Here is a 25230-nt window from a genome sequence, read left to right on the forward strand (position 1 = left end):
AATAACAACTTGTAACTAACCCTTCTTAAATGATGACAAATATCTATAACCAATCTTTTGGGAATATGGACACAGTTTTTAAATTCTGCTGATTGGGGACACTGGTAATCTTTGAGGGAACCTTGAGAAAATCAGGAAAATTGTTAAGTCTTGGCTGTAGTATTTTGTGAGTCTGGATTGTCTCAGTCAGCCTGGAAGCTGTTCTGGTTGCTGGATCACCTGGGCCATCGTTTTCACTGATATCTGTCCCCTTGTTCTGAATATATATAAACTTACAAAGATAACATACATATCTCTATAGTACAAGCATAGATTGTACATTGTATATAAGTCAGTTCAAGATGATTTTTTGTTATGTGTTTGAGCAGGTAAAATATACATTACATGTCTTGTAGTTCTTTTAGGTTTATTTTTTTATGTTTGTAGCCAGGATTTTCAGGGGGTATTCTTCGATCAAACTTGATATTCCTTGACCTGAAATGAATCCATGATATTTTTAAAACATATAGGTTGGCTTATTTAGTAGCTTTTATAATCAAATGTCTTTTAGCAGTTTCATTTGCTCATTAATAGTCAAAAAATCTGAAGACAACACAATAACATATAGGATCCAGACTCTTTGTGTATTTCTCATCTTTACGCTGCTTATATTTTTTTACTCTATTTCTTTTTTAAGGACTTTTTCTAACCTTTTTTCTTTGCTCTCCCAAGCCTACATATAATTTTAAACACACTGTAACCCGTTTAGAGGGTTTTTTGTTTTTTGTTTTTTTTTTCTGTCTGAATTTGTCTTTACTGCATATCTGTAACCTTTTCTGTCTGCATGAACAAACCCCCTAAACCCACCATGTAGTGTGCTGGTTGAGTACTCAAGCCTGCAGGCAGCGACTGAAAGAAGCCTCTCTGTAGTGTGGCCCGTGCGTGCAAGAGACTGCAAGAATCAGCCGTGTGGCTGAGCTCATGGTGTGCTGGCAGCTGGCTCTGTTTTGCAGGCAGCTGTCAGGAGACTCCTCTCTGCACTGCGGCCTGTGTGGGACCGAGACTGAGACTAGGAAGCTGCATTTGTCTGTCTGTCTTTGTGCATCTAGAAGCCCTTTTTTTTTCATGTTGCAGTTCTTGCTGAATGTTTGGGCCCTATATATAGGTGGAAGTTTCTGTGTCCTGCACCTGCTCTCAAACACTCTGAGGCTTATATTAACTATAAATGCTCAGCTGATAGCTCAGGCTTGTTACTAACTAGCTCTTACGACTTAAATTAACCCATTTCTATTAATCTACATTCTGCCACATGGCTCATGGCATTACCTGTCCTCCAGCATGTCCTGTGCCCTCTGCAGTTCCTGATGTCTCCTCTGACTCCACCCTCCTTCTTCCCACCATTTTCAGTTTGGCTTTCACACCTAACTTCCTGCCTGGCTACTGCCTGTCAGCTTTTTAATTAACCAGTGAGTGTAATGCATATTCACAGTGTACAGGATTATTCCACAGCATGGGGGCAGTGTGCTCTCATTCTTGATCTCTTCAGAGGATGTCAGTGAAGAGTGTTCTGTGCTGGGGTAATGCTGTATTAGAGGGGAACACTTCATTGAGCATTGTAGGGTAAATGCTGAGAAGGCAGGAGGGCATTTGAGGCAGAGGGGCGTGGAAAAGGAAAGGAATTCTAGGAGTAAGATGGGTACAAGAGAAGCCTTTACACGTAGAAGTCAGTTGGGACCAATACTTGATGGGGATCAGTTGTCAACCTCAGAACAGGAACTTCATGCCATCATCCAAGGAGGCCCTGGAAGGCTCTGGGCCAGTGAATTGATGTAGGAATGAAGTTTCTGTTTTGATTTGGTTTTGTGTCTTTTCCACGCTGGCCTTGAACTCAGAGATCTGTTTGCCTCTGTCTGCTATGTGGGAGGCTTTAGGATAACTTGCAATACAGTTATGGGGAGTCTCTCGGGAATGAGAGGCAGAGAGTGGGCATGAACAAGAGCAGTTGAGAGAGGCTTCAGAAGGAGTGACCTGCGGCCACAAGGATTCAGGCAGCATCAGCAAGTGTATATGGCACTTGGCTGTTGCCCTGGGAGATGGGACAGTGACTCTGGCAGAGCTAGAGCCCTCCAGCCTGAGAGCTAGGCTCTCAGTTCTCCCCATAGCATCAAGAACAGGTCACAAGTGCTTTTCAGGACTGCAAATATCATCAGGCTTGCCACTGCCCCATTGGTCAAAGAAAGTCACATGACCAAACCAGATTTAAGGAGAGAAAGACTCCACCTCAGTTGGGAGGAGCTATAGTTTTCATTATTTGTGTCGGGATACAGAGGGAAGGTTTATGGATGGTTTTGTTTTGTTTTTTTTCTCTCTAGTGTATAACAAGTTTTTCCATTACTCTTCCAAACTAATAAAAAACACTTTTGATACTGAAATAGTTGAAATGAGAAAAAAAATGTAGCTTATAATTCTTCTCTTCATTTATTTGTGAAATACAGCTGTGCAGTAAGTTGTTTGCTTGTTTGTTTGTTTATGACTACATGGTAACGTTTGGATTAGAAAACGGGAGGTTTTCCAGCCCTCTCCGGGGACCCTCGGTGAAAGTTGCCCCGGGCTGTTTGGCAGCCTGTGTGCTGCAGCAGCAGAGTTGGGAATCTTTACTCTTCCATCAGCTTCTCTTTTAGTTTCTGTTCTGCACTGCTTTTCCTCCTGGCTCTGCACCATGACAGACACACACAGATGGGTGTGCTCCCAACTGAGGCCTGCTGTCCTTACTCCAACTGGAGATTGATTCATAAGAAGGCCGTAATCAGTGAAGCATCCATCTAGGTCAGGGCACAGGAAGCTACGTGTTTGAACTGTGGAAGCAGGCAACATAAAGACCCATTTCATCAAACACCTGCAGCCTCTGAAGGCATCCAGAAGTCACTTGATGGTGTTGCACAAGGTCACATCTAGGGCAAAGAAAGAGAAGCAAGCATGCTTGAATGAAAGAAACGGTCCAGCAGAGTCCTAACTGCATCATCACCCTCTTCTGTCCCCAGTGAACCCAGAGCAAAGGTCCTGCCTGGCTTATCTCACACTTTGGGCAACTGAGGCTGGGAGAGAAGCCAAGTCATTTTCTTAAGACTCCCACCCTGCAGGACCAGGCTAGTCTGTGCCTGCCCCATCACCCCCAGGTTTCTTCCCTGTCTGTGTGCGCTCAATTTGTCTGTAATTAAACTTGCTTGCCCACAATTGTACATATTAAATCTCAATTTAAAAAACAAAAGCCACATCTCATTGATTATGCCTCCTCATTTGCAAGTGAATCCGAAGGCCTCATAGAGCCTCATCAGCTATGCACACTTGGAATGTAAGCAAGAGGTGACATGTCTGGAAGCCTATGGGTTGACTCCGACAGGGCCGCTTAACCATATAAATCATCTGGCTCCCTCCTGGGAAAGAACTAATCCTACAAGAGAGTGGAGGCACAGAAGTTTATTTGGAGGCCACTGCCGCAGACTAGGGTCTAAGCCTGAGTCAAGTGCAATGTGATTTATTTAGCCTGTCTTCTGATCCACTCCCCATAGGTTGCTGGGGCCTGTGAAAGCCAGAAGCATCTTCACTTAGATTTCCACAGGTCATTGAGTGACCATACCCTGTCAGCAAAGCCTGAAGCACAAGTCCAAACAGTGCACTGCTGAGGGCATGTCATTAACACTGAGGTGCCGGTGGTGGAGTCCTCAGCAGATCCAGGAGTGTAGAACTGAAAGGTTAAGGCTTGCCATGCAGTGGTTAGGAAGGTTGCTGTCAATCATGTCTGACGAGATTGCTTCAGAGTCTAAACGCATTTGGGGAAGAGGTTAAGGGTAATCTAGTCAAGGGTACCAATGAGAAGCAGATAAAACAACACACTTGCTTGATTTTTAGTTAGAATCCATTTACAGATTTAGCAATTAGTAAAAAAAAACAAAGCACTTTTATATGTTAATAGTCTGGTCTGCCCCTTTGAAATCCCACCCCTTGGGGCTGCTCTGCGTCCTGACATGGAAGCCTCTTCTTAAGGAAAAACTCCACCCTTCCTCTCTTTCTCTCTCCACTCCCACAAGCTGTGCACACCTCGACCTCTCTTCTCTTTCCCTCTCTCCTTTTCTTCTCTCCCTCTTGCCTGTCATCTCTTTGTCTCTCTATTATAATAAACCATCTCCATGCACAGATGTAGTGTCTGGGTTGTGAATGTCCAACCACCACCCACTGCCATGTCCACCAGCCCGCTGCTGCATCTTCCCAGCATGCCAGCATGTACCCTCGGGGTCCACACGTAATATATTATAATATTATGTTCTTGTGTTTTAAAAAAATTAGTAATAGAATTTAAACAGGAATGTTCTGTAGTTAAGACTGACTTCTTCAGTTACTGTCAGTTAGAAGCAGTGTGTTCTCTCACATTCAAGGTCCAGATTGTTCTGAATCATTGCAGCTGTTTACAGTTAGGTCGAAAAGTCTAGATATACTGCCTTTCAATTCATGTAGCTCTAAAAAAGTCGGAGTGTTTGAACCGCCTTTCATTGGGTTGACTTTCAGCTAAGTTAGATTGCTGTTTTGGTTTGAATAGCTTCTCCTCTGCACAGAGCCTGAGCAGGGGATCTGCAGTCTTGAACTCAGTAGTTCTCACCGAGGCCCACCTGTGTGACCAGGTCCCGTGCTTACAGAATCTGCACTGTGGAGAGAGGTGAGAACAGCGGAGAACAGGCTAGTATGTGCAGGTTATGAAATACCCGGAGTGTGGCTAGAGAGGGCTGATGCCCGAGGCGCTAGTGTTGCTACTGCGTGTGTTTGCTTTCAGCTGCCTGGGAAAACTTTGTGTGTTCATTAACAAATATGCATTGTGTGTCCACTGTGTGCAAGGCATCGTGTGACGCACTGTGGATGGAACAGGCAAACCCGCCTGTCTTTCGGGTGTTTAGAGTCCACGTGGGGGGGGACAGATGTGCAGACGTAAAACAAGTGCCAGCTGTGGAGAAGCAAATGAAGAACATGAAGGGGAGGAGGAAGTTCTGGAATGGCTGGTTGAAAACTCCAGTGGGAGCCGGGCGGTGGTGGTGCACGCCTATAATCCCAGCACTCGGGAGGCAGAGCCAGGCGGATCTCTGTGAGTTCAAGGACAGCCTCGGCTACCAAGTGAGTTCCAGGAAAGGCACAAAGCTACACAGAGAAACCCTGTCTTGAAAAACCAAACCAAACAAAACAACTCCAGGAGGAGAAAGGAGGGTCGAGCGTTCTTCTCCACCAACTCTCTGGGAAAGTGAACCAGAAATGTAAATTTATTTAATATTTTGATTCTTTTTTTTTTTTTTTTTTTTGAGACATAGTCTCATTATGTAGTCTTGGCCATCCTAGACTTCTCTATATAGACCAGACTAGCCTCAAATTTGCTCCAATCGTCTTCTCTCTGTCACCCAGACTTTCCTTATTATTGACGAATAAGGCAAGTTCAGGGTAGAGCAAAGCTTGGTGGCAGCTGGAAGATGTGAGGCTTTCTCCTTCATCATCCCTGGCAGATGGTGTTTGCTGTATCTGCTGCTAACCATGTCAGCAGTTCTGCAAGAAGAACGCTCCACCCTCCTTTCTCAGTCCCCTGCATGCTGGGCTGGTAGGCACAGCCACACCTAGCTGGCATTTGTCTCAATTTGTAAGGCTTGCTGCCTTTGTCTCTCCATTTCCGTCTCCAGAACTGTGTTGGGGATCCCTTCTGCTCCAGGGATTCTGGGGAAAACTGGTTTCCGGAGCTGAGCAAGGGCAATCTCAGTGGGACTGGTTATGGGTAAATAGCTATTGTCTGCAATGGCTTCTGAGTGTAAGTGAGTAAAAGCAAGTGTGAGCTGCATGTACCTTCCACCTGTGGATGCATTGACATAGATGGAGTCACCAACTGTGGTCCTACAGTTTACCCCTCTAACATCATTTGCCCAGCAATGGGAAGAAAAAGATACTGCATGTAAGGTGTGTTTCGTCCCAGAAAATTTGAAACTCGGAGAGAACAGAACGTTTCATGTGGAGGAAATGATCTCGGAATACTGTTTATGTTTGGATCCTGGTGTCCTGTCCAGCACATCCTGTTGTCACCTGGGGCCCACCCCTCAGGCTGGGTGTTCTCTGTGGCCCTGCCTCCCATGCAAGCCTGGGCCCCACAGTTCCAGACCGCACTCTGCAGCTCATAAACAGCCGGTGTGCTGTTACCCATCTTCCTTCCTGCAGCCAGCGTCACAGACATCCTCTGGGATCCATGGTGCAGTGGTTACATTTCCCTACCCTGTTTACTTGGTTAACTCACTGGAGTGTTGGCTGATCTTCTGTGGTCTCCCTCAACCCGGTTCTTCTTTCATGTTAGCGAAAGTAACCTGGAGGTCAATGACAAAATGCTTTGAGTTGTCTTCCTGTTAGTTCTGTGTGACTCTAGTCTGTCCCTCTGACTGTCTCTTAAAATGTGTTCTCTCCGTAACTTTTGGAATAATCACACATTTGTAATGTTCAAAGATTTTAGAGTAAAGCCTCCCACTTGGTTTTTAATCTCCAGTCCCTCCCATCTCCCACTTGTCTCCCCACTTGGTCCTTAATCTCCCTGCACTTCCTGTTAGTTTCTCACATGACCTTCAGGAGTTTTTCTTTTCAATATAACATATATTGTCTTCATTGCTTTTGTTTAAAAAAAAAAAAAAAAAAAAAAAAGGAGAGCCTGGTCTACACTTTCTGAAACCTATTGATTAGTCTTGAAGATCTTTCCAGAATGGTGTTAATGGTTCATAACAGGGTTGCTTCTGCTTCTATTTCTGCTTTGTTCTTAAGCTGCACGGTATGAAATCTCTTTGAAGCACAGATTTGGCTGTGCCTCTTCTTAAAATACAGATCATCTCTGTGCTGATTAGTTTTATGTCAGCTTGACACATACCAGAGTCACCCTAGAAGAGGGAGCCTCAGGTGAGAAATGCCTCCATAAGATCAGGCTCAAGGCAAGCCTGTAAGGCATTTTCTTAATTAATAATTAATGTGGGAGGACCCAGTCCATTGTGGCTGAGGTCACCCCTGGGTTCTATAGGAAATCAGGGTTGAACAAGCCAGTAAACAGCACCCCTCCATGGCCTCTGAATCAGTTCCTGCCCTCACTGCTTTTGATGATGAACTGTTATATGGAACTGTGAGTGAAATGAACCCCTTCTGCCCCAAGTTGTTTTTGGTCATGGTGTTTCATCACAGCAATAGTAGTCCTAACCAAGACATTCTCTCTTACCGTTTACTCTAGACAGTACTGTGTCAATCATCACTGTTGTCTGGGAGAACTCTCCCTTCATTTCTGATGTCTAAGTTTTAGTGTTCTGAGTCATTTCACATAACTTTGAGGTTTTGGCTCTTAAGAGGGAGGGTGTTGAGACCTAGACACTCTGAGACACTACTCATGGTCCTATAAACTGCTGTGGCCTTGTTGAAAGCAGCTTAGCATGGGTCCATTATGAGCCCGAAAACTATCTGTCCAGTTTGAAAGTTGGGTTTCATTCATAGTGCCTGTTTTGATCACACATGTGGGGTGTGCTGAAGGGGCTGAGGCTGGAGGATCAGAGTTTTACTCATAGGGCCTTTACCTGAAGCGGCATCGGGAGATGCACTGGGAGCATTTTTAAAGATACTGTTGTAGTCTGTTTGTGTCACCCTCAAATGTCTGCCTAATGTGATGGAATTAGGAGAAAGCTGTTGGGAGGCAAGGAATGAGTTTAGTGCCTTCAAGGATGAGGGAGCTGCTGTGTCTCTTCTACCAAGTAGCATCATAGAAAAGGGTTTCTGTCTGTGACCCAGCAAATGGGCACTGGCCGGATACCTATCCCATAATACTTTGATCCTGGGCTTCTCAGCTTCCAGATTGATGAGAAACGAACTTTCCCCTTTTCCTAAGTCATCCAGTCTGTGGCGTCTTGTTATAGCAACCATAACAAACAGACTGAGGCAAGAGTTCATTGTTCACCGCATGGTGCTGTTCCAGTAACAAAAGTTACAAATAGACCAAATAGCCAACAAGATAATGTGCCTAAGTATGTTATGTGCACAGAGTGTAAAGTGCTGCGGTGTTTATATTCTTGGACAGCAGTGTCCAGCCAAGGTGCTTCAGGCAGCATCTGTTGATAGTGAATGCTGTGATGGCCTTCACAGAGCATACTGAGAGAGAGCACTGTGTGGTCAGAACCCAGGCTGCAGTGAAGTCATTGACCTCATGGGTCAGTGATGCCAGAAACATCTCAGGTTTATTATGTGTTCGGTTTTGAATTAATATCTGGCCCCTGGCATGTTCAAAACCTTTTACTGTTTTTTGCCACCCCTATCCCCTTACCCCCACAATCAGTTATGGGACCCCATTGAGGGTTAGGTCAGTTTTAACATGCTGGGCTCTATTCCCCTCCTCTGGATTTTGGCATATGTCACCTGAGTTAATTGGACTATAGGCCATTGTTTTATGATCTCAAAACATGGGCCTTTTAATAGTCAAGATTATATATAATCAGGTATGCATGAGTTTACCTGCCAGAAATGTGCATGGTCCCTCAGGGCAGAGGGAGGGCTACAAAAGAAGGCTATAAGGCAGGAGGATGGCACTGAGTGTTTTAGCAGAGTGCACGTCAGACCTTGATCAAACACTGGGGAACTACTCTTAATTGGAAGACACAAGCAATAAAATCATCTTAGTTTTCAAGCAGCATGAGTAATTTATCCTCCCTTGAGTTGAAGTTTCAAACCAGTACAAGCACATTTCTGAAATGAAGTACCCAATGTGAGGGAAGAAAGTCACCCTTTTCAGAAATGAAAGATAGCTTCATGGAAGAAACCGAGAAGCCATTATCTTTTGAATGTATAACACCACACAGCAATTTTCAGATCCACACACCTGAGCTCAGCGATGCGCTATTTTCCAGCATTTGTGTGCGTGTGTGTGTGTGTGTGTGTGTGTGTCTGTATTACCTCACCATCCTGTTCACATTTATGGACCCAGTGATGGAGCTGTTTGCTTACAGCATAGTCCAGATTTTCAACCTCAGAGTCACATACTGCTGGTGATTTCTAAGGGGCATTTGGGGGATGGATGTGGAGGAAATCTGTGTGAGGGTTTGTTCATCAAGCTTTAGCCTGTTCATTCCTTACATTTTAAAAGAGGTATCTTCTCCAGTCACTTAGAAAAGGCAACCATATTTTATGTTTAACATGCTGTGTTTAAGACATTGAATACTGGTGTTCCATGTAACTTGGTGGATGCATACCATTACAGTGAGAAGGTTGCTCACATTTGAAGACATCCTCCTGCCACTGAAACTGCTGAGGAGCACACCTGACCCCTAGTGACTGGAGAGGGAACCGTAAGGGTCTGAGGACTAGAAAGAAAGGGTTAAGACTGAAAAATGCTTGTGATTTAGGCTCACCTCGAAGTGAGGAGAAGTGTTTCCTCTTGCAAACCAAACTGATGAAAGATTCCTTCTGGGTCATGATTATAGCTGTGGAATATCTGAGAGGAATAAAAACGCTGCTCTCTGGGTTGGGGATTTAGCTCAGTGGTAGAGCGCTTGCCTAGGAAGCGAAAGGCTCTGGGTTCGCTCCTCACCTCTGGGGGGATGGAGGGAAGAAAAAAGAAAAATGCTGCTCTCATTGGCCACCAAAGTGTTCATCTCAGGTGGGGTAGACATGGCTTACAAATGAGCAGAGGGAGCTTGGCGGATTGTAAATGTCAGCTTCTAGCAGGGGGAGATGAGGAGTGGCCATCGCCTGCTGGGAACTAAGTGGGTGCCTCGTCTCACCTGCCACCTCATCCTCTATCCTTGTGGGCAGTCAGAGTTGGGCATCAGCCTTCTGGGTGTCTGAGTGCAGGAATCACTGCATTGGAGCTGGCTCAGTCCTGGTCTAGATATACAGTGAGGGAGCGGTGTACATCCCTTCTGACTCTGGGCCATCTAGAATAATCTGCAAATGCATTACTGCCATCGGGTAAACATTTCTCTTGCTCATCTCCCCTCTAGATCAAGAAGAAGCAGCAGGATGTGCTTAGATTTCTGGAAGCCAACAAGATAGAGTTCGAGGAGGTGGACATCACCATGTCAGAAGAACAGAGGCAGTGGATGTACAAAAACATCCCCCCTGAGAAGAAGCCTTCGCAGGGCAACCCTCTGCCACCTCAGATATTTAATGGCGACCGATACTGTGGAGTAAGTGGCTGGATTGTTCCCTCACTGTGTCCCTTTGTGACCCATAGCATGATAAACCAGAGTGAGTTTGCATCCTGTAAAGGCAGTACCTGTTCAGGGTCATAGACCTAGCAGAGGGGGAAGCTCAGAGCAGTCAAGAATTCCGTATCACAGACAGGGGGTTGCTGGAGAATCATGTGGTGTGTAACCAAGGTCAAGGGTATCTCTCAGTCATCCATCCTGCCCCTTTCTTTGCTCGGGGAGTGGAGAGTGTGTGTTTACCGTGTTCTGACTTTTCAAGCATGTCTCTTCATTAAAGCATTTTGGAGCCAGATTGAAGAGGTAATTATTCTTGAATCATTATTCCCCATGGATAGCTGATTAGAAAATAGAGTTCATATTCAAAAAAGATTATCAGCAGAGGGATTACTGTGAGTATTTAAAATCTGTCTTGGTGACTTCCTGCTGGGTAGTGTATGGGGAAAAAAAGTCAGTTTTGTCTGGTTGTCCACTTAGCTTATTTCTTAGGTTAAGACAAAAATCTGAGAAACTTCTTCCTACTGAGTAGGTTGGTGTTTAGCTTTTACCACAGCTTTATACTCCATACACACATGTCTATTTTGGGATGCAACTCTTTCCAGGAGCTACAGTGCCCGGGTGTTGCCGATGCTGATGCTCTTAAGTAGCTGGGTTGTCATTAGGGTGGAGAAAGGAGTCAGACTATGTTTGGTGGCTGTAGAGGCATAGAAGAGAGGGGGAAATCAGAATGTAGGCTCTCGAACCACCTGCGCACAGGCATCTTAGTGATGAGCCGAGTCCTGTGCCCATGACGCTTGTCTGCCTGGTGTTGTCCATGGCATCTGTGGAACGTTTCTTATCACCTTAAACCTCAGTTTGCTGATCCTCAAACTCGTTACCTACTGGACCCCCAATCTTGTCCACCTCCCAGGTGGTGGGATTGCAGGTGTGTGCTGCCATTCCCAGCTTTTCAAGAGTAGTACCAGGAGCCATCCCCCTCATCTGCAGGTGCGCTAGCTACCACAGAGCTATGAGCAGCTCTAGTGCGCTGCTCTTTGTGCAGGAGTTGTGACTGTTTGCAAAGTTCTTCTTAAGTTATCGCATGAAGATAAAGGCTGGGAGATTCTGTCAGAACAACAAGAGTTTGTACTTTATTGGAGAAATGCAGAGAAACAAAGGGTGCATACAGTTCCTGATGGCCAGTGCTTATACTCCATGTGGCTTGATGACCAAGCTGGGGGATTAGATGAAATGCTTGTCAACTGCAGCTCAGAATAATGCTGCAAGGCTTGGGTTAGCCCAAAAGGAATCTCGCATTAGGTCGTGAATTTAAAATCACTGGGACTAGACTCAAGTACTTCTTTACCAATCAAAATAAAACCTATTTAATTGACTCATTTTTGTCATTAAGAAATGTTTGCCGGGCTGGGGATTTAGCTCAGTGGTAGAGCGCTTGCCTAGCAAGCGCAAGGCCCTGGGTTCAATCCTCAGCTCAAAAAAAAAAGTTTGCCTCCTCCTGTAGTGTAAAAATTTGTGCCTCGGGATCAACTAATTCTCAGCAAGCTGTCCTTTTCCGGCTGCTCTCTAAATGTTTCCCTGTAAAAAGTGGTCAAGATCCTTGAAGTGATGCCTGGGTAGTGAGAGTCAAGGTAATGTGACAGATGAGGCAAAACTTCCTAACCCAGTTTGTTTAGCTTCTGAAGCATTGGTTGTGTGACAGGTGGCAGGGCACTGCTGTGGGGAACTGGGTCCTTCCCGTGGACAGTTCGGGAAAGCCTTGCAGCTTGCCCTACATCTCATCCATTTGTGGAGCTACCTTTCAGGTGGGTCTGGCTGTAGTGGATCAGATGGGCAGAGACCACTGAACAGTGACCATGGCCCCTTTCTCCTGCTGTAAGCTTGGCCATGGGAACATGCTGTAGAGCTTTTCAGTCCAGACTGTAAGCTGGCCATCAGCAGTTGTACAATCCACTTTTCATCCCCCATCAATATCCAGCTGAGAAATGGCTTGCTGTTATTTCACGGAGTAACAGAGGACAATGGATCAAAATGGCTGGTTTTGGTTTTTCTTTTTCTGTTCGGGTCAAGTAAGAAATCACCTGAATTTGCTTTTTGTCTGTGTGATACATGTAAGTAAAATGGACATCCGGTAGTAAATCATTAGCAAAAGAGAGGAAGAGAGAAATGGACATTCAAGTTATGTGTAACATAACCGTATTTATTTAAGAACTTATTCCAGTATCAAATCACAAATTGCAGCAATGTAGAAACTGTAGTGATTTTTGCAGCAGCCCAATGAAATAGTCCGTCAGAAAGCCTAACACAGACGCCAGCACTGTCTTTCCCTGGGACATGGCTGGTATGAAAAGCCTTTGTTTTTTTTGTTTTCCTGTGACGTCATTCCTAGGCACAGAATTCTAGGTGGGGAAGCACTGTGACTGTTGCTTCATGATCATCTGGTTTCCAGGGACACAGCTCGGATGTCAACTGCCGTTCCTGGGGCCCTTTGGGTGTCTGTCAATATCTGCTGCACCTAATTTGAAGGTTTGTTGCACACCTGTGCAGTTCAAGGTTGCTTGGTGAATCACCAGTGAATGAAGTATTTCCTACAGGTCATTGTTGAGTGCTCAAGAAACTAAGTGTGACTTACATACTCTTCTAGTATTTCCTTTGAAAGCTTTCTCCTTGCTACCATTTTCCTGAGCGTCCGTTCACTCGGGCATTGGGCTTTTAAGATTGGTTTTGTAGTATTTTTCATCTTTTCCTTCTGTTGTCTTTTTGTTTTCTGGGGGAGATTTCTTTAATTCCTGTCTTAATCTTTTCAGGGTGTATTATTTCACACACACACACACCCCTCCTGATTATTCCCCTTTTAAATGTTATGTTTTATGGTACGAATGCAAGGCCATAACTCAGTGAGGACACTCAGTGTAATTTCTTTGAAGTTTCGTTTTGTAGCAGTTCTTGTCCTTGTCTACGCTGGTTCTTCCCCACCCCCTTACTGCTACCCACTTCCTCTTTCCTATTTTTCTTCTTCCTTCCCTCTCCTCCTCCCTTTCCCTTTTCCCTCTTTTTCTTCTTTTTCCTTTTCGTCTTTCTCTCTCTTAGGTCTTGGTGCTTGGATTGGGCTGAGGGCCTTGCACTTCCTGGGTCTGTGATTGACATGTGGACCGCTCCCCGCAGCTCGTTTGCTTGTTCTTTTTTCTCATGCTCTAGAAAGCTGTGCCTGTGTCTGCATGTGGATGCAGCTTGCTTCTGGGTGGGCAGTGATGTAGAATGACCTACTTCCTGTGGGTTCTGGTGCAGCATCTGTAGGTCTTTTCTCAGATGACACTATCAGACAACAGCCCCTCAGTTGCTAGCTGTGGTGGCATCATCCTGCTTCCAATGGTTTTGAACCAGAAGAGCAAGGGGATGAGAAAGTCTGTCTTCATTTTATGTCAAACCTCTTTCCACCCTACCCTCTTTAGTGTCCACATTTGTAACGCTTTGACTTCCAGAAGACAAGTCTGATGTCTGCTCATTAACCTTCTAACTCCTTAGAGGAGAGCGAGGCATCTTGGGAAGCAAACTGCTGTTTCTGTAGCCTTCCATCTCCACTGACCGTGGCCTTCACAGTAACCTGTGGGTCCACTGCCCAGGCCCTTCACAGTAGCCGGTAGGTCCACTGCCCAGGCCCTTCACAGTAGCCGGTGGGTTCACTGCCCAGGCCCTTCACAGTAGCCGGTGGATCCACTGACCGTGGCCCCTCACAGTAACCGGTGGATCCAATGACCGTGGCTCCTCACAGAAGCTGGTGGATCCACTGACTGGCTTGTCACAGTAGCCGGTGGATCCACTGACTGTGGCCTGGATGTGTGGCTCACTTCTGCAGGTACTGCCATTGCACGCTGAGCCGTCGCTGTTCTCTGCTGACACATCCGTCAGCACCTCCCCATTCATTGTCTGCCTGTGTTGAAGTTTAGGCTGCTGATGCTCTGAGCTGCGTCAAAAATGAGCTTCTGTTTCTGGTTTTAAACTCCTTGTTTTGTTGACCTTTTGTAGAAGAGAGGTAGGTAACATTGCTGCTGTCATGGTACAGCAGTCTGCATTGGGTTTAGGACAGGGCTTTGTACTGGGTGAATAAAAGACTGTAATGTTGTGAAATAAGGTTAACTTTATCCTTCTTTGCCCCTCTTTCTAACATCTAAGCCTCTGCTCCACAGAGTATATGGGACTTCTTCGGGTAGACTGTGTGAGGGCTGCCTTTCATACTGATTAAACTGTGCCAGGTCCATGCTGTTCTGCCTCAGCAGCTTAGGTCCCAGGTGGAGGTGGTAGCAGCTGGTGGTAGCAGCCTGGGTCCTGTCATCTGTTAGGCCAGGAGTGTTAAAGATGATGTCTGCTCTTATCAAGGTCAGATAATTACGACCTTCACAGAGCAGCAGAGAGGCAGCTGACAGTGGGCTTCATCTCTCTACCTACGTTTATACACCTTGGTTCCCAGTGGTGGCTTATGAGAATCTCATCTGGTTGGCTAACTGTGGGCAATGTCATATTGTAAGTGACAGGATCTTGACAGTCTGCAGAACCTGCTCTACCCGAGGTTTCCTAGAAATGCCCTATCCAAGATTTCCTAGAAATGTCCACTTAGTTTTAAGCTGGATGAAACCTAGAGCCAACACCTGCTAAGCTCCTTGGTAACCAGTGTGGGTTACCAAGACCCATGCTCCCCTCTGTGTAGGATGAGGATGTCCTGTCTCCTAAGATTGCCAGCTGCTTTAACAGGCTCCCACAACAGTCACTTCCTCCAGGAATTGGGGGAATGATGGAGAAACATGGGAACTGTTGAAAGCTCATTACAGTGGGGCCTGTGCTGGAAGGTTTGGGGCCTGGCTTAGCTGGGCTTTTACAGCTGAACCTCGGGTGTGGCCTCAAGATGTTTTGCCTACTGAGGAAACAAGAATTCCTCCTGGTTTTTAAACTATTTCTCCAGCTGTGATGGATTTTTTCTTTTTTTTTCCTCAGCTGGTGTTACACCTCCCTAAATTCCTCTCAGCAGCCAGCATCCTTGTCAGGTATTTGCAACCAAGATTGCAAACTGTTGTAGCTCCATTAACTAGCCTGATTCACTGTGAGGCAGGAATCTGGTGATGGGGCCTGGCCCTCCTGAACCTCTCAACCTCTTTTGATATGTTTGAATGTCTGGTTTGGATTCTGAAACATCCTAAAACCTCACGTTAGAGGTTTTAAGCCTTTTTCTCCTTCTGAACAGACATGGAGTACACTACAAGTGAGCGTGCCTCTCTGCAGAAGGAGAACACTCCTCTTTCATTCATCCCCTTCCTCCCGTCAGCACACAGATGCTGTACATCATTACACATGTTTGTTTCTTGTTAAAAACATAAAATTTACCGCCTCAGCCATTTGAAGGTGTGCAGTTCATTATTGAATTCACTCACATTGTTGTGAACTAGATCCTGGGATGTTGTGCCTTGCAGAATTGGAATTTTAAATCCCTTAGGCAGCAAATCCTCTTTGCACCCTCATCTAGGCCTGGTAACTGCTGTTCTTCTATAGCTATGAATTTGACTGTTGGAAAACTTATGTAAGTGGGCTTATACAATGTGTGTCTTTATGTGACTGGCTTCTTTCACTTAGTATAATATCCTCAAAGTTCATCCATGTTGTGCTAATCTCTCTAAAGGCTGAAAAGCATTATGTTTATGTCACACATTTTATTCATTCATCTATCAGGAGTCTTTGGGTTGCTTCTACTCCTGTGCCATTTTGAATAGTGCTGCTGTGAGCACAAGCTCTCACATATTCTTTTGAGATTCTTCTTTCAGCCACTTTGGTTTATAACTGGAAGTGGGGTTGCTAGATTATATGGTAGCTCTGGATTTGTTTGTTTCTTTGTTTAATTATTTATTTATTTTAGGGACTAGCCAAAGAACCCCCTTCCATACCTGTTACACCAACAGTGCCAGGAAGCTCCAGCTTTTCCATATTGTTGCCAACATGTCTTATTTTGTGTGTGTGTGTGTGTGTGTGTGTGTGTGTGTGTGTGTGTGTGTGTGTTTTAATTTTGAACAGTCTCATGGGTGTGTGGTGATACCTCACTGTGGATTTGATTTGCGTAACTGATTAATAATTTGTTGACTGTTGATGTTGTCTATGCTTTCATTGGCAGATTCTCTTTTGAGGAATATCTGCTCAATGTCTTTTCCTGTCTTTCACTCATTGCTAGATTTTGTTGTTGAGTTGGTGATGTTTTTATATATTCTGGATCACAATCCTTCAGCATACCTGATCTGCTGGTGTTTTCTTTGCCTTTGCACGTTGTTGATTGTGCTCTTCAGTGAATGAAAGTTTTCCAGTGTGATATACCAATTGGCTGTTTTTTTTAATCTGTCATCTGTCTATATGTATAGCTCCTCCAAGGGCTTTCCTACAGTGGCCATAAAGTTTTGAGTCATAGGTTTAGTTAGGCCTTTAATGTTTGGAGCTAATTTTTGTCTGTACTGGAAGATTGGGGTCTAATTTTATTTTTGTTGCACAAGGACACCCAGTCTTTCCAGCGCTGTTATTTCGGAGACCATCCTATCCCTACTGAGTGGCATGTGTCTGTCGTTAGAGCGTAATTCAAGGTTTCTTTTTCTTTCCACCAATGTTGTACTATTTTGATTACCATAGCTTTACAAAATAGTTTGTTTAGGAAGTATCTTTTTCTAAATGTGTTGGCTGTTTGGGCTCCTTTCACATTCCTTAGGCACTTAGGGTTTTTTGTTTGTTTGTTTGTTTGTTTTTTCTTTATGTTTCTAGGGAGAAAAAAGCTATTCTTGGTATTTTAGTAGGGTTACTGTGTTGGTAGTTTGCAATGGGTAGTATTCACACTTTAACAAAATTAACTTCCAGTCTGTGGGTGAGGATTTACAGTTATTGTGTTGTAGTTTTCAGTGTCTTCATCTTCCAGGTTAGGTCCATTGGGAAACACACTGTATTCTTCTGAGGCTGTTCCCAGCCTTCCATTTTTGCTATGTACAAACGCAGCTGGCTGTTCCTGTGTGCACATGCAGCTGGCTGTTCCTGTGTGCACATGCAGCTGAATGTTCCTGTGTGCACATGCAGCTGAATGTTCCTGTGTGCACATGCAGCTGAATGTTCCTGTGTGCACATGCAGCTGGCTGTTCCTGTGTGCACATGCAGCTGAATGTTCCTGTGTGCACATGCAGCTAGCTGTTCCTGTGTGCACATGCAGCTGGCTGTTCCTGTGTGCACATGCAGCTGGCTGTTCCTGTGTGCACATGCAGCTGAATGTTCCTGTGTGCACATGCAGCTGACTTTCCTGTGTGCACATGCAACTGGCTGTTCCTGTGTGCACATGCAACTGGCTGTTCCTGTGTGCACATGCAGCTGGCTGTTCCTGTGTGCACATGCAGCTGGCTTTCCTGTGTGCACATGCAGCTGGCTGTTCCTGTGTGCACATGCAGCTGGCTTTCCTGTGTGCACATGCAGCTGATTGTACCTACCTGTGTAGAAACGCAGCTGACCTTTTTGTACTGGTTTTGTGTCATGTGACTTTGCAGAATTCATTTTTAGTTTTCCTGTTTTAAAAAAAAAAAAGTGGCACTTAGAAATTCACTTAGGATTAAAATTACAATAATTAGTTTGTGGATTAACCATCAAGGAATAGGACACATAGTCCACACTATTCAGTAGTCAAGACACATTCATATAGGTCTGGCTACAGATGCCATTGCTTAGTCAGGTATTGGTTGACAGTGGGGATATGGAGTGGGTATAAAATACTGCTAGTTACTGAAGAGTAAAGTCCTTTCTTCATGTCAGGTCTTAACAACACAGGATAGCCTGCCTGAGATACAGATGGTGATGGTCTTAAATGAAAGATAAGCTGGCCTTTCTTATTAGACAGTTTAAAAGTTATTAATGTTTAAAAATTGTTGACTTTTTTTTTACACTCTTTTAGATGGTGTTTATAATGTCAGACATGTGCCTAAGTGTTGCACATTGCTATCCAATCAGGGATGATCAGCTATTTTCCAGTTTTTTTCAGGAGTGAGTGACTTGGAGCCTGCTGTGGCCTCCTTTCCACATACTGCCCTGGTGATTGAGACCAGGTGACTATTACCTGAGGTTGCTTGAGCCTGGCATGGCTATTTTTCTGGAAGAGCAGAAAGTGTAACTGTCCGGCAGTGGATATGGATGTTATTCCTCACCTCCCTTTTCTTTCCTATAAAAGGAGGTGAGCCTGTACTGACTATAGCGGAGCATACTCATGTCTGTCTGCAGCTGCGGTGGGTCTCAAGTCCATGTCTCTGCAAGATCAGGCTGCATTGCCATCTTAGAAAGCTCAAAGCCAAATGCATTTAAAAGCAAGTTTACTAAGCCTGCCTGTAAACTTTTACAGTGAAATCCATTAAAATCGCCACCATTTAGAAGCTCACCTATCTCACACATATTTTCCTGGGCAACTTTATATTAATTTAAAATCTTGTTGTATTTTGGCACCATCTGTGTGAAAGACTAGTTATCTCATCGAGGAGAGTATTCTTCATCAACTGCTGGGCTGCAAACGTTCTTACGTGGCACCCTTCCACATTTAGTGGGGAACTGGGGGGCGGGGGCCTGGGATTCCATTCTCACTGTCGCCTGCCACTCAGCGGCCAGCATTGGCGTTCTTTGCAGCTTCTCTTCTGTAACCATAGCTTTTATTCTGCTGCCTGTAAATGTTTAATCTCCCATTTTCACCTCACTGAGATGTTTGCCTCAGAGCCGTGCAGGGATGAGTCCCTGGTATGTGGCTGTCATGGAGATGATGAAGCGTGCTGTGAATGCCGAGCCATCATCCTGGAAGTCCCAGGCCACCCTTGCTGCGGTTGTCTGAACTGCTGTCCAGACAGGTGGCTTCCTTTCTGTTTACGTTATTCTCCTGAACCATCTGCAACTAAAGGCGACGAAGACGGTAAAACTGTGCCGACAGCAAGGGCACATTAACGTCAGCATTGAGAGATCAAAGCCTGGCCCTGAGAGGATGGGGAGCGGAAGTTCCTTCCGGGTCCTGCCGTCCTGTGCATGCTCGCTCTAGGCCTGAGCCCAGATGCCACCTCCTCACGAAGCGTTTCCTCCATGTTTTCTGCTCTCCTCCTCCATGTTCTTCAGTTTTCAGATTTGGATGTATTTGTCTTTTCCTCGGAAAGACAGAGGGATGTTGGCTCTCTTGTAGTTTCTCATTCCTTCTCTGCTTCGATACATGAATAGACATTTGCACAGCATGCTGCCGAAGGTTGTTACATGCTCCTCTGTAGCCATAACTGCTGCATAAATGTGGCTTACATTGATGTAATTCTGTAAATACTCTTTGTGGAGCTGTTTAGCAGTGTGAACAGCCACAGGGAAGGACATATAATCCTGTCTTACTAGGTCCCCTCAGTTTACAAAGAATGGTGCAGATGTCAGCATCAAGGGATTCTCCTCATAAAGCTGAACACTCATTCACTCCCACTCCTTTGGCAAAGATCTAAGGAGTGTACTTTTTCTTATATTTCTTTTTATTTGCTTAGACTTCTGTCCAAAGAATATTCCAATGTTGTTGGGGTTTTGTTTGCTTTAACTTTTATTCTTACTGGATAATTTTATTGGCCACAGATTTAAAATTACATCCTGCCAAGACAGGTGGCTCATTTCCTGTGTCCCCTCCCCTGGCTGGAAGAACTGGTGTGTGTTGCAGCCCATCCTTGCCTTAGCCTAGCTCTCTGGAAGACTTTGAGGTTTTTGTTTGTTTGTTTGTTTTCTTTCTTGACTTCTGAGGTGTCTGTGTCTGCTAGACTAGGGTCTTTAGGTTGTTTTACTTCTGTCTCTGGAAGGCTTCCATTTTTTTTGTTTGTTTGGTCCTGAGTTCTGGAGTCTGTTGCCTGAGAGCCTTTTGCTGAGCAGTTGGTAGTCTTCAGTGGGAATGCCAGTCCCTGCCTTTGGGGAAGTTCTCAGTGTTCTTTGACTGTTTTCATTCTTCTTTCTCTCTCTCTCTCTCTCTCTCTCTCTCTCTCTCTCTCTCTCTCTCTCTTTTTCTTTTTTTTTTTTTTTTTTCCGAGACAGGGTTTCTCTGTGTAGCTTTGTGCCTTTCCTGGAACTTGCTTTGTAGCCAAGGCTGGCCTCGAACTCACAGAGATCCACCTGCCTCTGCCTCCCGAGTGCTGGGATCAAAGGCGTGCGCACCACCGCCCGGCTTCATTCTTCTCTTGTCCACCTGCAGGATTTAGTTTTATTGGTTCAGTAGTCTTACCTTTTTTTTCCCCAAAACTGTTCATTGCAGCTCTTGATCTTGATGCCATACCGTGCATGAAGTGGCATTCTTGAGTTTATTGTCTAGGTCACTAGCTGAATGGGTCTCTTTTTTTCCAGCTCTACATCATTCTGTTTCGACATCTTTTTTTATTTAGCAATCAGATTTAATTTCTAGGGGCTCCTTTGCTGTTGTTTTCCTTCTCCTTTAAAAATAATGTCTTGTTCTTGTGCCATGGATACAGCATCTGTAATCTTGTCAAGGATATTGATTCGAGGTACATGGTATAAAGGTTTCCTTCCATGACCTGTACCTTCCCAGCGTTGCTTCTGGGTGCTGGTCTTTGATCTCCTTTTAGGAGCGCAGTGGCCCCTGCCCTCCCACCACGTGCACAGGCTTGTTTGCTTTGGTGGGAGTGCCAAGTAGACAGTGTAGAGAGAGGGTTGGCCCCTCTGGACCGCGAACAAAAGAACTGCTAAGGAATGAAGGCCAGTGTTGCCGTCCCAGGATAAGCCTCTGCATCGCTCCGTGTCTGAGTGTCCAGAGCGGCCACTGGCCTTCCCAGCTTCTGCAGCCTTGGTAGGAACTGCAGCAGGTGGAAGTCAGTGTTGGTTCCCAGCACCAGGATGGACAGACTGCCTCGGCCTCTGCAAAGACACCTCTTGCTGCGTGGTCTTTGCCATCACCTCTTCCCCAGCACTGTGCTCGTCTGTCTGTTCTTTGGGAGTTAGTTTTCCCCCAGTGTTTCCTCTGCCAGGCCGGGTGTGTTTGCTACAGTCTAGGTGTTGATTAAATTTTAGTGCTGGTCTATGCCTTCCGAAGCACAGCTCTGTCACATTGTTCCTGCCCCGTCTCATTTCAGGTGGCATCCAGACAAGACAGGAGGTGACACACATGCCCGCACTGTATCCTGAACCAATCTGGTCAGAAATATTAAGCACGATTTCAGAACTGGGCCTCCTTAGTGTCTGGTATAAGAATTGCTGAGTGGAGCTGTTTTGAGATAGCCGTCCTTTACCTCTTCAGCCTGCCAGGATTGGATCTGCCGGCTATCTTTTTCTTTCTTTATCAAGGTTTCATGCCATAGAATACAGCATTAACAGCCCTTAGCCTGAAAATCTAGAAATTGTGCTCGGAGGCTACCCTCAGGCTCAGAGAAAATGAAGCTGGCGGCGCTGTCTGTCTAAAAAGTAGCAGCAGCTCCGATCGTCCTCACAGTGGCTTCCGTTTGGATAACCCAGCTTTTCCTTTGACCCGTGTAGGCTGTTTGCTACTTTTTTCCATATCCTGTGTCCCAGCAGCCGTCTGCCTGACCATGCCCTTGGCATGGAGAAATAATATGGGTCTGTCACTTACTTGCCATTAGCTGAGTCAGGGGAGGCCACACAGCCTCTCAGAGTGGCTGCTGTGGGCTTTCCTGACTGCTCTGGTAGAGAACCTGAAGATCTTTGTCTCCACTGGCTGCCTAGTCCCTAACAGTCATATCAGAGCAGGCAGGTAATGTCCGTTCTGGGCTTTGTGGAAGAATGAGGCTTTTGTTTACCTGCTGCAGATTTTATCACGGGCCTATGAATGTCTCCAACATTGTGTTCACTTGAATGCAAGCACAAGTATAGGCGATGGCAATCTTTTCTTCTCCCCTGCATTTCTTAAAATTCCTCCATGGCTCTTTGGCTTTGTTTTTCTTAGAGGCATTTAGAAGAAAGAGCACCCCTCGGTGGGTGAGAAGTGTCCGGAGATGTGGTTGGTGTGTGAAGCCCAGACTTTCTTGCATAGCTGCTACCGTTACAAGTGATGACTTTCCTTCCATCCTTTGTCCTAGCTGGAATGAAGACGTACCAGCTGCTGAAGCCCAGCACTTCAACCTTGAATGTGATTTCTGCATTTGTGTCCTTTGCACAGTCAGTGTGAACTGATCTTTATAGCCCGAAGTCACAGAGCAGATTTTTCTGCAGTGTGCGGTGCAGTCGGCTGACATGTATTTACAGACAGCCGCTTCAAAGAAAGAGTGCCTTCAACTGTGGGGGATTCAGCGAGTCTGTTTTAGAAGCCTTGTGTGAATTTGTAAACCATCGTACTTTTCACCTTTGGGAGGAATTCTGATACACTCACACACACACACACACACACACACACACTCACACACACTCACACTCACAAATATATACATATATAATGAAAAGTTTGACGAATGAAGCATATTTGATAAGAAAGCATTAATTATTTTTCTCTTATTGGAACACATTATGGCCTCAGTTCATAAATAAGAAGCTATGTTTTAAGAGGAAACGATTTTTTAAAACCTACAACTGTGTTACTCTTAAATGATTTCATATCATATTGCTTACCTCTGAATGGAATATTAAAAAGGTTCTAGACTTTAAATTTTCAATAATTCACTTTGTCCAAATATGACCAAAACATTTATTTTTGCATACATTAGGATTTGGCAGGACTCTCGAAAGCCTTTGAATGCCAAAAAGCCAATGTTTTTATACTGTTTGAAACTGGTAAAATGCTCACGCATGACACGCCAGTCAATAATTAACAACACAGTTGATCCACCCACTTGATAATAGGTTTTAGTGGTAATTCAAAATGTGTCTGGCTAGCCAGATACTGACTTTAAGAATGACTTTCTGGGCTGGCTGGTGGCATGTGTAGAAAGCCTGGTGACTGTGCAGGCCTGACCACCAGAGCGTGGTCCCTGGAAGCTGGCTCCACAGAACCGTCCTCTTTCTGACTTTCTCCGAGTGTCCTGGCATGGCTACACCTTCTCCACGTCCACACATATCATACACAGGATAATAATAGAGTTTTCAAATGACTGTAAATGATTCTGCTTTTATAGTTAATTACTAACTTTGATATTTGTCACCTTCTCTTGGGGGTTAATTATCTTAGGGAAAATTCTAAGTTCCTAATGAGTCTAAGTCAGCAGTTTTCCAGCCAGAAGACTCCTAGCCTTAGCTCCATGGCATTGAACCGAAAGCTGATTAAATAAAAATAATGCTTATCATTTTTGTAAAGAAATATATTTTAGGAGAATTTTTAATTTTTATAAATTAGAAATATTATCCCAAGATTTTTAAATATCTGACATTTGCAAATACCTTGTTGGTGACTAAAACCTGTGAGAACAGCTTCATTTCAACGTGAATAAATGGGTTATTGATATTGTTGCATGTATATTATGCCTGTATATATATTTTAGATGTTACTTAACAATTGTGTGAAAGTTTGTTTTACATTAAAATTGGTGGTTTAGGGGATGATGACCATTTTTGAGGTTTACAAATATTACCTGCTGTATAGATATTATAGAAGCTATAAGTCCTTTTACTGTTTTACAGAATGTTTCAGGGTTACCACTAAGCTCTTTTGAAAGCAGAAAGAAGGAAAGGCCAGCTTTCCAGGTAGTCATCTGTAACTACAGCAGTGCCAGGGGGCCATGACGCTGACACAGCTTCAGTCCGCTTCCGGCAGCTCCAGGGAGTCTGTAGTTCCAGTGACTTCAGGATCACGTGACACAAGGAAGACAGCTAGGAGGTGTAAAGGGCCAGTCAAGTTTGTGAACTTGACATGCATGTGTGTAAGATGCGCAGGGCTGGCTCATGTAAGACATGCAGTGCTCGTGTGTAAGATGTGCAGTGGTCATTTGTGTAAGATATGCAGGGCCCATGTGTGTAAGACGTGCAGGGCTCATGTGTGTAAGACGTGCAGGGCTCTTGTGTGTAAGACGTGCAGGGCTCATGTGTGTAAGACGTGCAGGGCCCTTGTGTGTAAGATGTGCAGGGCTATATGTGTAAGATGTGCAGGGCTCATGTGTGTAAGACGTGCAGGGCTATATGTGTAAGATGTGCAGGGCTCTTGTGTGTAAGACGTGCAGGGCTCATGTGTGTAAGACGTGCAGGGCCCTTGTGTGTAAGACGTGCAGGGCTCTTGTGTGTAAGATGTGCAGGGCCCTTGTGTGTAAGACGTGCAGGGCCCTTGTGTGTAAGACGTGCAGGGCTCTTGTGTGTAAGACGTGCAGGGCTCTTGTTTTCTTGTCAGTAGCTGAAACAGGGCTCATTGGTCAGGGGTGCGATGCTCATGTCGTACATGCAATGCTCATTAGAGTGGAGCCACTTTCTGAGAGGTGCATACTGGAGAGTGAAGACCAGGAACCGGGGTTTGCTTGTGCCGAGCAACTTGTTGCAAGGACCTGGAGTGTAGCAGAGATCAGAGCTAGAAGTGAATTCCATTAGGGGAGATGCCCTCGGAAAAGAACGTAGCCAGGGCAGAGGCAGAGTGTGGTGGAGAGAGGATCAGATGCATTGAGTTTCCTCCAGTGGGTGACTGGCAGGATGGGTGGATCCAGCTGTAATGTAGCCCTCACCTCCAGCCTGTATGCGTGTTGTGTGTATCATCAGAGGGAACGCACACTGGACAGGGGTACTGAGCCTGGATCAGTGAGGCGGTGTTCAACTTTCAGTCCAAAGTTTTGCAGCAAAGACTGGCCACGTTCTACTTCCTGGGTATTTTGCCTATTGTATACGTCAGACTTAGACCTATGTGTGATGTCGTTTGGCTCACATTTTCCAGATGGGCAACTTTTTAATAAAGTGTGTAATGTCCTAGTGCTGCTAGTAACCTTTGACCCCTCATCAGGATCGGCTCCAGTCAGGGATCTTATGTTTCTCAAACAGTGCGTTCAGCTCAACTCCAGTCTCCCCCCAGTATTCCCATCAATTAAAGCCAAGAGTCACTTTAGTCCTG

The 25230-nt window shown here is 45.1% G+C and overlaps 1 protein-coding gene across 1 annotated transcript in view; it reads left to right on the top strand.

The window, feature by feature from the left end:
- Positions 1-25230, top strand: part of Sh3bgrl2 (SH3 domain binding glutamate rich protein like 2) — a 58317-nt gene that overhangs the window by 25390 nt on the left and 7697 nt on the right. The window contains exon 2 of the mRNA XM_036193631.1: positions 10008-10193. Within this exon, the coding sequence (XP_036049524.1) occupies positions 10008-10193 (186 nt within the window). The remainder of the gene's footprint in view (positions 1-10007; positions 10194-25230) is intronic.

Source organism: Onychomys torridus, chromosome 7, assembly GCF_903995425.1.
Source record: "Onychomys torridus chromosome 7, mOncTor1.1, whole genome shotgun sequence".
In the NCBI taxonomy this organism is placed as follows: Eukaryota; Metazoa; Chordata; class Mammalia; order Rodentia; family Cricetidae; genus Onychomys; species Onychomys torridus.